Source organism: Lepidochelys olivacea (genome assembly GCF_965140295.1).
Source record: "Lepidochelys olivacea isolate rLepOli2 genome assembly, chromosome: 3".
NCBI classification, from domain to species: domain Eukaryota; kingdom Metazoa; phylum Chordata; order Testudines; family Cheloniidae; genus Lepidochelys; species Lepidochelys olivacea.
In genome coordinates, this window is record NC_140413.1 from 89,686,723 (window position 1) to 89,702,531 (window position 15,809).

A 15,809-nucleotide genomic window follows, 5' to 3' on the forward strand; every position below is an offset into this window, starting at 1 on the left:
ATGCCTATCTTTGAAGATGATTAGATAGCCTGATTTTCTGATAAAGAGTATTTACAAAACATGAAAGTGGGCTCTTGCTGAGGCCTGACAAAATTAGCAATTCAAAGTGATGTGTGACATACCTGGTTTTAATGTTTTGATTGCCACTGGTGTAGTATTATTCCAGAGACCTTCCCACACCTCACCAAATTGACCAGAACCTAATTTTTTCAACAGTTTCAGAGAATTTCGGTCTATCTCCCACTGGTCTGCAGTTTTGTATGACAAATCGAAAGGAGCAGGAACTTTTTTCTGGTGTAAAGAACCAAACACAAACATTAGATATTTTGCTATTTGTTCAGCAGTGTGTATAATAAATCTTTGCTTAAAAATGTCAGTTAAAGTTGCAGCTAGGAGGAATAAAGTTATCTTTATCATCTGTGTGTTCTGTAAGGAAAAACTCAAAAGAGAACATAAAAAACAACTACAAATCCACATCTTGGGTACCTCTTATTACAAAAAAGTTAGTTGAGCTTCAAATAAAACTTTTAAATGAAAGAGCAGCAGTTACCTGATATTGTGTAAGTCTTGAAAATGCTACAACTAGTCAAAGAGCCTCTACATTTTAAAAAAATCAACTCCCCCTTGCAAGCTTTTTCGAACAATGAAATATTGCCAGCATGAACCTGATGGTTCTGTCTCAGTAATACTTATAGACATCTAGAGTTATGAACTTGGTGATTTTATCTCAATATACAGAACTATTCATAAATCACAAGTTGGCACATTCTTTTCCTGCAGCCACACAATTATTTGTTCAAAATGTCAGGGTATTTTATTATGAATGTGTCAGCTCCAAGAATGAAACTGTTCTGCTGTCCACGCAACTTCATCAAAGAATCAGGTCATCATTTTGCAACCTAGCATCTGATAACCAGCAGCTTAGTTTGAAAATATATATTTTGACAATATAAAATTAACTTTACCTTTATACAGGGCTTCCCGAGCTTTACACAGAGGCCATCGCTGTTATTGGTGTAGTGGTCAACAAAAGCAATCAGTGTTTTAAAAATATTCTTTTTGCTAAGAAAAAAGCCCTCTTCAGCCTCCTGTCGGATCCTGTAGTGTTTCACAACTGCTCCATCAAAGACTAAAAAATAAATTGAGATATGAGCTCCCAGCTACTAAATATAGACAATAGTACAATATAGCTTATGGCCAACATTTTAAAAACAGAGTAACCCAAGTCAGGTTCCTAAATGTATTTAAGGACATAATTTGCAAAAGTGCCTAACACCCATAAGTCCCACAGGTGCCTCTTCCAGAGGTGGGGGATAGGGCCCCGCTCCAGCCGATGGAGACCCACGTGCCCTTGGAATTGTTAGCACTGGACCACATGAAGGCAGAGCCAAGCCGGAGCAGTGCATCTGACTTCCTCACCATGGTGGATCATTATGCCATATTCCTGGTCACCATACCCCTCAGGGAGATCATGGCCAGAGCAACCACAGAAGCCTTCTGGCACTATTTTGCCCAGCCCTATGGCAACCCTTCTGCGGTGATCACAGACCAAGGCATGCTCTTCAAGTAACAGATGTTTAGGGAACTGTGCTCTCTGTATGGCAGCCACAAGCTAAGGATGACAGCCTACCACCCAAAATACAAAGCCCCCTGCAAGCAAGGCAACCAGACGCTGCTAGCAGAGCTCAGGACCTTGGCAGAAATGTGGCAAAGAGACTGGCCTTCCTACTTGTTGCAGGTGACCTATGTGTATAACAACATGGTGCACACCTCCATGTAGTACACCCCCTATTTCCTGATGTTTGGGAGGCATCACTGGCTGCCCACAGACATGGCCATGGGATCCCAGGGAGCCACAGTCTGGGGGGGCCTCAGATTGGGTTCATGAGCATCACCAACACTTCTGTGAGGTAAACCAGATCACAGCTGTTAGTACGTTGCAAGCCCAAGACAGACAGAAACAGAGTTCTGACAGACATGCTGGTGCCAGCCCATGAGTGCTGGGCAATCTGGTCTTGTTCAGTCAGCAGAGGTGCTCCAAACTGAACACAGCCTGGGTCCCATCATCTGTGGGATCCCATACCCCAAATGGCCCAAATACAAGATTAGAGCAGAGTCAGCAGATACAGTGGAGAAGCTGGTTCACTGCAACGTGTTCAGGCCTTGCCACTTTCAGCCTGAGCCACAAAACAGAGTGTGGGGAAGAGATCCGAGTCCTAGTAGCCAGGAGGCAGGGCTGAAAGGAGTCATTAGGCTCCCACTGCTGGGATGGCTCACATGGGGGGGGGGGGAATCCCCACTGGAAGCACCCTGTCCCTCATCCTGGTCCTGAGGCAGGGGAAGAGCAGAGTGAGGAGGATGGGAGCAGGGCAAGCAGGAGGGACCAAAATCTAGCCCTGAGACAAGAGAAGAGAAGAGCAGGGAGGAGTCACCTGAACATTACTTTACAGTGGGAGCTAGGGGACAAGCACAGTGAGGCAGAAGCACCCTGAAGTCCTCAAAGATCGAGGGTCCCCCTTCCCAGCTGATACAACAATGATGAGGGTGGCCAAGCCAGGGGGTATGCCCTCCACCTGGGGACAAGTGTGTTTACATCCTGGCAGGTGTAGGACTGGGAGAGCCCTTTCCTTTCTCCGTCCTATCCCCTGTTCCCCCACACTCTGTGCAAACCCAGTTGGCTGCTCCAAAGCAAGATTATGGACCACTTGGGAAGGCTTGAGCCAATGAGCAGATGAGGGCAGGATGGAAAACCAGCCCTGGAAAGACTTGGACAGAGAACACAGAAAGAGGAGCAAGAGAAGAAGTAGCTAGCAGCACAGCTGAGCCAGGGCAGAGTCTGAACTCGAAGCTGATTGGAGGACAGCCAGCTGCTGTACTGGTGCTTGTTCAGATGCACATACTGGAGCCTGGAAAGGAGAGCTGAGGCCATACAATATACAATAGGGTTGTCAACTTTCTGACCCAACAAAACAAAACACCCTTGTCCTGCCCCTTCTCCGAGGACCCGTCCTGCTCACTCCATCTTCCCCCCTCCCTCTGTCGCTCGCTCTCTCTCCCACCCTCACTCACTCACTCATTTTCACCGGGCTGGGGAGGGTCCCTTTTCAACTGAGTGTTCGGTTGAAAACTGGACACCTGGCAACCCTACTGTACAACAAGACTCACCACTCTGAGCTCACATTTCACACCAGCATCAGTTTGCATGGACAAGTTGGAGTGACCCAAGGAGCGGACTGCAGTGGTGTGCATCACAGAGCCTTTATGTATCTAACCATGCATGTGGGGATGGAAGGAAGGGAGTTTGTGTAGCCCCTGCTAGAGATTCTGACCTGGATCTACTCCTGGCTTTGGCTGGGTTAGATAAAAGCGTTATTCTATTGCTAAGTGTGGTGATTGATCCAGGTGTGAAGTGTGACCCCCTCAGAGGGAGAGTAGGTGTTTGTGCAGAGGCCTGTGGCTGGGACCTGGGACCATTTCCCGATCACTGGGAAACCCTCACCTGACACAAAGGTGCCTACCACCCATAAGTCCTCCTCAAAATAATGCACCTTACATTTAGGTGCCTAAATGTGGATTTAGGAGCCTAACTTTAGCCACCTGGATTGGAAAAATTCTGACCCATAGGATCTGACACATAGACATAGCAAGACATTTTTCCCTATGCAGCTTATATTTCCCATCCTTTCAGACATGAAAGACACCAAAGATTGTCTAATTCAGCAAAGCAATTTCATCTGTTTCTAATATTTAGTTAATCAGTGTCAGCATTCCAAAGAGCCACTTCCAAATGGCAGACATTTAAAAGCAAACACACACTGCATGTAAGCCAGGGGTCTGAATGATTTCTCTCCTGCCATCTATTGATAAACTAGTGGAAAAGACCTCACAGGCAGTCCTTATTTGCATAGGCACACATACTTTGCCTATGTGATCAATTTTGGCTGTTTTGGGTTAACATTTCATAGAATCATAGAATATCAGGGTTGGAAGGGACCTCAGGAGGTCATCTAGTCCAACCCCCAGCTCAAAGCAGGTCCAACCCAAACTAAATCATCCCAGCCAGGGCTTTGTCGAGCCAGGCCTTAAAAACCTCTAAGGAAGGAGATTCCACCACCTCCCTGGGTAACCCGTTCTATTGCTTCACCACCCTCTTAGTGAAAAAGTTTTTCCTAATATCCAACCTAAACCTCCCCCTTGAGACCATTACCTCCAACTTGAGACCATTACTCCTTGTTCTGTCATCTGCTACCACTGAGAACAGTCTAGATCCATCCTCTTCGGAACCCCCTTTCAGGTAGTTGAAAGCAGCTATCAAATACCCCCTCCTTCTTCTCTTCTGCAGACTAAATAATCCCAGTTTCCTCAGCTTTTCCCGATAAGTCATGTGCTCCAGCCCCCTAATCATTTTTGTTGCCCTTTGCTGGATTCTTTCCAATTTTTCCACATCCTTCTTGTAGTGTGGGGCCCAAAACTGGACACAGTACTCCAGATAAGGTCTCACCAGTGCTGAATAGAGGGGAATGATCACGTCCCTTGATCTGCTGACAATGCTCCTATCTACACAGCCCAATATGCTGTTAGCCTTCTTGGCAACAAGGGCACACTGTTGACTCATATCCAGCTTCTCATCCACTGTAATCCCTAGGTCCTTTTCTTCAGAACTGCTGCCTACCCATTTGGTCCCTAGGCTGTAGCAGTGCATCGGATTCTTCCGTCCTAAGTGCAGAACTCTGCACTTGTCCTTGTTGAACCTCATCAGATTTCTTTTGGCCCAATCCTCTAATTTGTCTAGGTCCCTCTGTATCCTATCCCCACCCTCCAGTGTATCTACCACTCCTCTCAGTTTAGTGTCACCTGCAAACTTGTGAGGGTGCAATCCATGCCATCCTCCAGATCATTAATGAAGTATTGAACAAAACCGGCCCCAGGACTGACCCTTGAGACACTCCGCTTGATACCAGCTGCCAACTGGACATGGAGCTATTGATCACTAAAGCCTTAAATCTTCAATGAAGGGGTAATGAAACGTTGTTATCCTTATTATATGACTAAAGGGAAACAGAACTGTACTTAATATGTGCCAGCTGAGAGGTCACCATAACCTGCACCTCACTTGCTAAGCATGGGGTAGTGAGCCAAATCCAAAGGAAGGAGAGGATGTGTGGGTGTTCTTATCTGATAGAGAGGAATGTGTTTAAGAGCTCTAGATGTTCTTTGATCCCCTTTCCCCCATGTTTAAAACCGTTTGTAAGCTCAGTACACTTTTTAGGAACTGCAATTCCAAAGTATGTCTATTTAATGTAGTCTTGCTGATATGTGGAGCCTCATTTTTTTATTTTTGTTTAACTGGGAAAGCAAATTAATATATAACTCAGTCCCTTTCCCCTCCCCTCCTAATGTGTGTACTTGTAGTACAGTATATGGGACTCATTATCTCTAATTTGAAGATCTAAATATTGGCAAGTCTCTTATTTCCCCTTTTGTCATGCTAATAAAGCCTTTGCTTCATACCACACCATCATAACGTCATTATATTATATATACATACACACACAGGCAGGTGTGTATGTTTGATATAAGTTCCTGAAATGTTAGAATAATTCAAAATGTTGTCAATTAAAAGGTTAGTTTACCATGGAGTTTTTCTGATCATTAATCCAATTTTAAGTGAATAGAATATCCCCCACCACCCACACACTTCCTTACCCAGGAATACATATTTGTATTGTCGCATGCGATTGCCAACAACTGCCACCAGAGGGCGGTTAGGTGACATTTAAAACAAGTTTCAGGGTGGCAGGCATGTTAGTCTGTATCAGCAGAAAGAACGAGTACTTGTGGCACCTTAGAGACTAACAAATTTATTTGAGCATAAGCTTTCATGGGCTAAAGCCCACTTCATCAGATACATGCAGTGGAAAATACAGTAGCAAGAGAGATATATATACAGAGAACATGAAAAAATGGGGGTTACCATACCAACTCTTAACAAGACCAATCGATTAAAGTGGGCTATGATCAGCAGGAGAAAAAAAACTTGTATAGTGATAGTCAGGATGGCCCATTTCAAACAGCTGACAGGACGGTGTGAGTAACAGTAGGGTGAAAATTAGCATGGGGAAATAGTTTTTAGTTAGTGTAATGACTCATCCACTCCCAGTCTTTATGCAAGCCTAATTTAATGGTGTCCAGTTTGCAAATTAATTCCAGTTCTGCTGTTTCTGGTTGGAGTCTGTTTTTGAAGTTTTTTTGTTGAAGAATTGCCACTTTTAGGTCTGTAATTGAGTGTCCAGAGTGGCTGAAGTGTTCTCTGACTGGTTTTTGAATGTTATAATTCTTGTTATGAGTCTGATTTGTGTCCATTTATTCTTTTACGTAGAGACTGTCCTGTTTGGCCAGTGTACATGGCAGAGGGGCATTCCTGGCACATGATGGCGTATATCATAGAATCATAGAATCATAGAATATCAGGGTTGGAAGGGACCCCAGAAGGTCATCTAGTCCAACCCCCTGCTCAAAGCAGGACCAATTCCCAGTTAAATCATCCCAGCCAGGGCTTTGTCAAGCCTGACCTTAAAAACCTCTAAGGAAGGAGATTCTACCACCTCCCTAGGTAACACATTCCAGTGTTTCACCACCCTCTTAGTGAAAAAGTTTTTCCTAATATCCAATCTAAACCCTCCCCACTGCAACTTGAGACCATTACTCCTCGTTCTGTCATCTGCTACCATTGAGAACAGTCTAGAGCCATCCTCTTTGGAACCCCCTTTCAGGTAGTTGAAAGCAGCTATCAAATCCCCCCTCATTCTTCTCTTCTGCAGGCTAAACAATCCCAGCTCCCTCAGCCTCTCCTCATAACTCATGTGTTCCAGTCCCCTAATCATTTTTGTTGCCCTTCGCTGGACTCTCTCCAATTTATCCACATCCTTCTTGAAGTGTGGGGCCCAAAACTGGACACAGTACTCCAGATGAGGCCTCACCAATGTCGAATAGAGGGGAACGATCACGTCCCTCGATCTGCTCGCTATGCCCCTACTTATACATCCCAAAATGCCATTGGCCTTCTTGGCAACAAGGGCACACTGCTGACTCATATCCAGCTTCTCGTCCACTGTCACCCCTAGGTCCTTTTCCGCAGAACTGCTGCCTAGCCATTCGGTCCCTAGTCTGTAGCTGTGCATTGAGTTCTTCCGTCCTAAGTGCAGGACTCTGCACTTATCCTTATTGAACCTCATCAGATTTCTTTTGGCCCAATCCTCCAATTTGTCTAGGTCCTTCTGTATCCTATCCCTCCCCTCCAGCGTATCTACCACTCCTCCCAGTTTAGTATCATCCGCAAATTTGCTGAGAGTGCAATCCACACCATCCTCCAGATCATTTATGAAGATATTGAACAAAACCGGCCCCAGGACCGACCCCTGGGGCACTCCACTTGATACCGGCTGCCAACTAGACATGGAGCCATTGATCACTACCCGTTGAGCCCGACAATCTAGCCAGCTTTCTATCCACCTTATAGTGCATTCATCCAGCCCATACTTCCTTAACTTGCTGACAAGAATACTGTGGGAGACCGTGTCAAAAGCTTTGCTAAAGTCAAGAAACAATACATCCACTGCTTTCCCTTCATCCACAGAACCAGTAATCTCATCATAAAAGGCAATTAGATTAGTCAGGCATGACCTTCCCTTGGTGAATCCATGCTGGCTGTTCCTGATCACTTTCCTCTCATGCAAGTGCTTCAGGATTGATTCTTTGAGGACCTGCTCCATGATTTTTCCAGGGACTGAGGTGAGGCTGACTGGCCTGTAGTTCCCAGGATCCTCCTTCTTCCCTTTTTTAAAGATTGGCACTACATTAGCCTTTTTCCAGTCATCCGGGACTTCCCCGGTTCGCCACGAGTTTTCAAAGATAATGGCCAATGGCTCTGCAATCACAGCCGCCAATTCCTTCAGCACTCTTCAGCACTACCAATATCACATTGGTAGATGTGCAGGTGAACGAGCCTCTGACAGTGTGGCTGATGTGATTAGGCCCTATGATGGTGTCCCCTGAATAGATATGTGAACACAGTTGGCAACAGGCTTTGTTGCAAGGATAGGTTCCTGGGTTAGCGTTTTTGTTGTGTGGTGTGTGGTTGCTGGTGAGTATTTGCTTCAGGTTGGGGGGCTGTCTGTAAGCAAGGACTGGACTGTGTCACAGATCAGAAAAATAACATCATTCCTACTTCTATGGTTCTATTTCTCTATTTCAGGGGGTCCAGAGAATGCTTTCTTGCACTGGGAAGCAAGACAGTATTTTTGCCCATCCTCTTAAAACTCTAATTGATTTCCTATTCTCTCTACATGAAATTTGCTTTCATGTGGAGAATCTGCATGTTTGAGGAATTATTTATTTGTATTCTGGAGCATCTTAAAGGCCCCAGAGTTGAGTATTAGTGTGTTAGGCTGTGTACAGACATGGAAGAGAAAGACAGTGCCTGAATATAGGACCTGAAGCAGAGCTCCATGTTAACTTGAAAGCCTGTCTCTCTCTCACCAGAAGTTAGTCCAATAAAAGATATTACCTCAGCCTTTGGTGCCAACTCCATGGGTGTTCTGGGGCTCAAGCACTCACAGAAAATAAATAGTGGGTGCTCAGCTTGGGGGAGGGCAGAGAGCAGCAAGCGGTGGGCGGGGGCCTCGGGGGAGGGGCGGAGTGGGGGTGGGAAGAGGCAGAGCATGGGAGGGGCCTCTGGGTGGAGTGGGAGAGCACTCACTGGGAAAAATAAAAGTCCGCACCTCTGACCTCAAAATTGTCTTTCTAATTTAAACCAAGACAGCCTCACAAATACAGACCAACAACAATAAAAAAGCAACTTGGCAAGAGCACAGACCTCAAAAACTACCGCGCAACTTCTTACCTATCCCTTTGTCTAACCATTCTTTTCCCCACCAGCCTGCACTGACTGCAGCTGGCTGTCATTCCCACTCTTTGCTCTGCCCAAATGTCATCCTCCTCCTCTCCCCCAGCCCCCCGGGAAACCAGACAGCCTTGTTCTGGGAGCACAAAAAAGACACATAATTGCCAGATGTATCCTGACTGCTTCCACTCCCAGCAGTGGGACCAGGGGGAGTCCCAAGTTCATCCCTAGGAAGAGGGGGTAGGCAGCCCACATGGCCCAAGTCTGAAGGCAAGCAACAAACTCAGATTCAGCACCTCCATGCAATTTAGTGAGGATAGGTATATTTGCTTTCTGTGGTCTATAGTTAAAAAGAAGGTTGTAGCAACAGGAGTATCTGAGTTTTAAATGTATGTATAGAAGTATAGCAGGTGCTTTAATGTATTGTCATTTAATGCAGGAAATCTTGCAGATGTCATTATTCAAGAAAAAGAGACAAGCCTCTTGCTTTTATTGGCAGTGACACTCAATTAAGCTGAGCACATCTAAATTATGGCTTTTAATTAAAAAGAGGCAATGCCTACGATGGCACAGGCATGTTTAAAAATTAATGCCTTTTACACCAGATGCTAGAATCATCAACATAAAATTCCTTCTGCAACATACGCATTTTTTAAATAAAAAAAAGATATGACAAACATCAAGCAGTTAGGATGAAAGCAACAGATCTCTATGGCCATCTAAAGTTTGATGTGGTCTCAGTTTAACATTTTGTGGCCCACAAAAACCTCTCATTAAAATTAAAAATTGAAATTGAATTCAAAGTCTTGTTTGCCTTCTAAATCATTTTTGAAATGTGAGTTTTTTCCACAATGACACATTAGAAATGAAATGTGTTCATTTTAATGAAGGTTTTTTTCCTCTTCACCCTCTGCCACCTAAATAGATTTGCCTATTAATCTCTCCTTCTTATATCTTTGGCTCCATTATATATTGGTGTGAACCTCATAGATTTCAGGTTACAGGGGCTTGGGCAAATATATTTATTTGTTTTGATCTTTGCAGAGTCAAATCCTCTGGGGTTTTGCTTTGAGTTTCAGGTACAAATTAAACTCCAAACCAAAGTTAAACAGCTGAAAATACTAGGACTTTCACATGGTTTCCGCTCAATATAAATACATTTGTTCTAGGTGACTCAAAATTATGTCTAAACTGACACCTCTCCTTCCCTGCAATAGTCAAATCCCACTTTGTAGAGGTCTTCAGTAAAGAAGTATTGTTGTACAATACTGAACTATCGCACAATTAATAGAAATGGGTCAGAATCCCAGACTTCTGAACCAGACCCATACTTTTTTCAAAATGTGGGGGTTTTCAGATCCTAGGTTTTGGTTCAGGTTCCTCTCTTATAATTCACTGGTTACATATTATATGGATATAATTATATATGTGTGTAATTATACATCTTTATAAACATCCCAAAGCATAAGTCTGGGATCCATAAGGGTGCAGTTTCTTCTTGTTTTACACTGATCTCGGTGTCTGAGCAACCTCCGTGAAATGGACAATATCATTAGGAAATACTTAGCTGGAGTTGCATTATTTTGCTGCCTTTGTCAGCCTTGACAGGGATGCAAGATACTTTCTGATTTTGCTTTAAAGGCTAAACTGTCTCCAGGTGATTTACCACAGCCAGAATGTATGTGGATGACAAGCTGTTCACTTTCCTAGCATGCTGACACATGCCTCAAAATACTGCAAGCTCTACTGCACTCCATTCCAGTAACAGCAAAATGCTGTACTGGGCCAATGTAATCAAGTGGGTGGAATCATCCTAATTTAATCCAAATACTGAAGAGTGACTAGACTACTCTGTGAGCAAAAACTTTGAAAGCTGCTTCCAGTTCATCTCCAGGTATACAATATTATACCCCCACTGACAGTCTTCTCTTGTAATTCTCATGGCTTATATTTGTATCACAGATCTGGTGAACGGTGTCTAAGAAAATCCACCATGGGATAATATTTCATATTACCTATTAGGACTAGCTTTAAAAAGAAGTAAGGTTGGCTGCTGTAAGTAAAATTGTGCTTTTCCCTATTTAGTAGGTAATCAGTCTATTTTCAGGTACAAATTTTACCAGTAAGCCCATCACATATCTTGAAGCCAGAATGAGGGATCTTGAATAAATAGAAAGAAAAGGAGTACTTGTGGCACCTTAGAGACTAACCAATTTATTTGAGCATGAGCTTTCGTGAGCTACAGCTCACTTCATCGGATGCATACCGTGGAAACTGCAGAAGACATTATATACACACAGAGACCATGAAACAATACCTCCTCCGACCCCACTGTCCTGCTGGTAATAGTTTATAAAACCTGGTAATAGCTGGTAAAAGTATTACCAGCAGGACAGTGGGGTCGGAGGAGGTATTGTTTCATGGTCTCTGTGTGTATATAATGTCTTCTGCAGTTTCCACGGTATGCATCCGATGAAGTGAGCTGTAGCTCACGAAAGCTCATGCTCAAATAAATTGGTTAGTCTCTAAGGTACCACAAGTACTCCTTTTCTTTTTGCGAATACAGACTAACACGGCTGTTACTCTGAAACCTGAATAAATAAAAAAATTAAACGTACCACCATAGATACAACTAACTTTTCACTGAAGATTGATCATGTGTTTCTGAAGTCTAGTTTTGCCAACCGATCCCACAAAAAGATCAGTTTAAAACTAAGGATATATTCTAGAGATTCTACTGTTTTCATACACTGTATAGATCTGCCAAGTGCCAAAATGTGTTTAATTTCCACTCTGAACCAGTAGGTGCATTGATGTACAACTCTGATGTGTTTGTGGCTCTTTAATTATGACAGCATTTCCCATTTCAAGGCAGCTGGAACAATGAAAAGCAATAAGCACAGAAAGTTAATTTGAATTTTGAGCATATTAATAAAGAACTATAAAGTAAAAGTTAGTATCTACGGCTCTTGCCAACTTTTAGGTATCTCTTGGGAACAAGAGATTATTATGGATTTTAATTTCATTCTCATGCATGCAGTTTATCACTTTAGAAAATTAGAAAAGAAAAACAGGCCAAATGAAAAACTCTTACAGTATTTCTCAAGGTAAAAAACTGTGATACCTGAAAGAGAGAATTCGCCTTTTTGACTTTCGCTTTCTCGGATTAGGAAGGCTCCTGCCTGATTTTCAGGGCACAACAGTTGTTTCTCTGCATCTGCTCGTGTGACTGGTCCAAAAAACCATCTAAACAAAGACAGAAAATTCTAGCATTAAGTTTACCAGTCAGTAATAATTAGCAGAAAAGACTGTTACACTGTGTCTACTAAGCATACAACATAGCATACTTTATTTTTGCAAACAAGTAAAGGGGAATTTTGATACAACTTGTATTAGATTATTGAAAGAAACAAACAACCAGGACAATACACATTATTAGAAGATACTACGTAAACACCTGAAGTAAAATCCTGACCACATGGCAGTCAATGCCAAAACTCCTGTTGATTTCAATGGTGCTAGAATGTTATGCTTGATAGAGAGTCCTTACTAAAAAATAGACTCACCAGGACTATCTTTAAATAGCCCTTTGAAAATAATTGATGCCAAGTCCCCTTTGAATTACAGAGGGATATATGTTTTTATGATTAACCTTGATTTGTAATTTATGAATGCTATCTGTACTGAATAAAATAAATTAATTTTTAATTAACTAAATTATGCTGAACAGATTCTTCACAATTCCAGTTCCTTGCTGATTTATGAAGTGACTAACTGGCAGTCATTTCAGGCCTGCTGCAGTGAGATAGATGAGCAAAAACAATGCCCACCTCATGTCACAGAAAATGCTTGAGTGGCTGACTATGGGCTATGAAAAGCAGCTAATTTAAAAACAGTTGTATAGCACTCCACCCATGCATAACACCTCTGATTTTCAAAACCTATTCAAATAACAACTCAGATGGAATGCTGAAAATGAAGTTTAGCTAATTGTATTGAGTTATTTGACAAGAATGTACCTGATGAAAAAATGAGACGACTGCTCATCGATTTCAACTGGGATTATTGAGCGCCTGGCAAAGAAAAAAGCCTCCCTCTAAGATTACCGATCTCCCCTGCCGTTGATTTAAAAGGTGATAGAGAGTTATCGAAAAGTGGATTGTGTACCCTTTTGTGTCAATATACACAAGAATTCCTCTTAAATAGATTATTGATAACCATGCTATATGACTCTCCAGAAGGAATCAACTTATTATATTATACATAATTAGCCAATTCAACAAAATACCTTATCTGCCAATTACCAGTGAAAAGATCAGAAAGAGTCATCAACAAATTATGTTAGTACCCGGAATACTTAGAGTAATCCAAAGGAATTAAGGAAATAAATAAAAACATATAGTGAAGCTTTCAAAATAATAGCATCCTGCTTGATTGACCAAACATTACAGTGTGAGTAATGTTTCTAGCATGAAGAAAGAGGAACTAAAAAAAGAACAAATGCAGATGGGCCAGTCTTGATCTCATGCTAAACTGTGTATTTGCTTTGGTTAACTGTATATTGTTATATATACATTAATCAGTGTTATGTACAACTCTCTGGTCATTCTAACCACCTGAAGGTCTTGATATGGAATCTGAATGTAAAGCCAATATCTAGAATGCATTAGTAAAATACTTCAGTCTGATACAGTAATTGTTTGATTTGATGGACCCTGGAAAAACAAATTAACCCATAAATTTGTAAATCCCCTGATTGACAGAAACACTGATCAAACCAATATGGAGGAGACAAAGCACCAGTTCTGTTCAGTACTTTTGAAATCCCATGTTAAACATGGTGCATCCCTGCAAAAGAAATTAGAACCACTCAAAATTCTAAATACTGGTTCCAAATAGAGCATCACACATCCAAACCATGTAAACTACATTTTTTTTAAATAAGTAAACCCATATTTCCCTTTCAAATCTGTGGACAGTGGGATTTCACTCCAGTAAAGGTAAACAGAGTGATTAGCATTTTTAGGCTGAAAAGGCATAAAAACAGGAGTTTAATTTCATATTACTTTTTCCTGTCTTAAAAAGGTGTTGCATTTTGGCTGGCAGCACAAATAACTACTACTACAAATCAAATGACCCAAGATAAACACACAACCCTCTATTGTTTATAAAACAAAATAGAACTAGAATAAATTGAAGAAATCAAATGCAAACAAAATGCAATGTAGCTCTGTGGTTGATATTTTACATACAGAATAGTTAGGAAATTCAAACGGATAATCCCTAATTATATATTCTTATAGATATTAAAGTAAAAAACATATTCTGTAATACACAGTACAGCATATGCAAGTGTGGCCCAATTTATGGCTAAACTGGGACCCACATTTTCAAATTTCATTACACTTCGGTATGTAAAATCCTCAGGCATACCATTAAATTAACATAAACCCTGATATGGGAAAGAGTTTAAGCACATGCTCAACCTAAAGTATGTGTTCAAGTCCCATTAACTTCAGTAGGTTTTAAAATGTGCTTAAAATGTAACTGCACTTTTTGAATAGTCTTGATTTCCTGAATGCGGGCCACGGGTCGTGTTGATTTTGTTTTGTGGGAGTTTTTGTTTGTTTGTTTCTTGACTTTATCGACCTACTTCTTTTCACGGATATAAAACTTTGCTATATGTGCTATTACCATAATATATTTAATGACAACAAGTGGTCAGGGTCCTCATTTCATGAATACTGATTTAAAACTTTTGATTACAAGGTCTTTTTCATGGCTGCTGAGCCACTTCATACAAAGTAATGTGACATCTAGATATTAGAGTGAATCTGGAAATTGTAGGTGCCCATTCAATGTAGCTTAATGACAGTTGGAAGGATTCCCTCTTAAAGATTCAAAGTAGGCTGAAGGCAAGGGAGACCAAGAAAATGTCACTAGAAGGGGAAATATAATTGAAACTACTATTTTGGAAGGGAAAGCAGCAGGTACATCCCTTGTAGTCCTTCACTACCACAACTGTATACGATTCTCTTAATACAGTTCAGAAAGGGTTGTGTGCAAATGGGAATCCCCATAAGGAATGTGATTTTTTAAAGCCTAACTGAATAATACTGATAGAAAGGGGGTCCAAATACAGAGTTATTGGGTATACAGTCATTATTGTGCAGTGCCAGGCATGTCAGGGAATAACAAGATAATCATTTATTATCCTTGCCCCTGAGATACATAGAATCATAGAATATCAGGGTTGGAAGGGACCTCAGGAGGTCATCTAGTCCAACCCCCTGCTCAAAAGCAGGACCCATACCCAATTAAGTCATCCCAGCCAGGGCTTTGTCAAGCCTGACCTAATCACATGTTTAGTTGTGATCCACTTTAAGTTCTTAGAAAAACACACCCAAATTCAAAGTGGTATTTTCATTTTAAACTGATGTTTAAATTCCTAGCATAAATCTCTACAGGCCTGTTTAAAATGTTAGTAATGAAATTATATGAAAAAAGCGTTTTAGTATTTTTGCCTAGTCTACTTTTGTTCATCTTAAATTGACAGTGCACCCTAGAGAGGGAATTAATGTGTCAAAGTAATTGCTTAGCATGAGCAGAGATTATAAGGGAAAAGGAAGATTATATGTAAACAGACCCCTGTAAGAGAAGAACAAGCAAGTCAATCACTGTCTGTTATGGTCTTAACTTCAGGTGACCATTACTTTCTAGTTACTTTAAATTGTTTTATTGGCAAATCAAATGTCACACATCAGATTCACTGGAGTGTTTAAGTAGTGATTCATATGCAATTTCAATCTGTACTTTCATATGGGCAGGGCTCACTTGAGGCTAACAGGTATCAGAGGCTAGGACTCTGCATGGAGATACAATACTATTTTGACAGGTTTCAGAGTAG

At 41.6% G+C, this 15,809-nt stretch overlaps 1 protein-coding gene across 1 annotated transcript in view; it reads right to left on the minus strand.

Annotated features, from left to right (window-relative positions):
- The window catches only part of FRK (fyn related Src family tyrosine kinase), an 80,345-nt gene that overhangs the window by 31,542 nt on the left and 32,994 nt on the right, over positions 1–15,809 (minus strand). Inside the window, exons 2-4 of the mRNA XM_084622049.1 lie at positions 12,027–12,148; positions 966–1,129; positions 123–291 (exon numbers count right to left, since the gene is read on the minus strand). Coding sequence (XP_084478175.1) covers positions 123–291; positions 966–1,129; positions 12,027–12,148 — 455 coding nt within the window. The remainder of the gene's footprint in view (positions 1–122; positions 292–965; positions 1,130–12,026; positions 12,149–15,809) is intronic.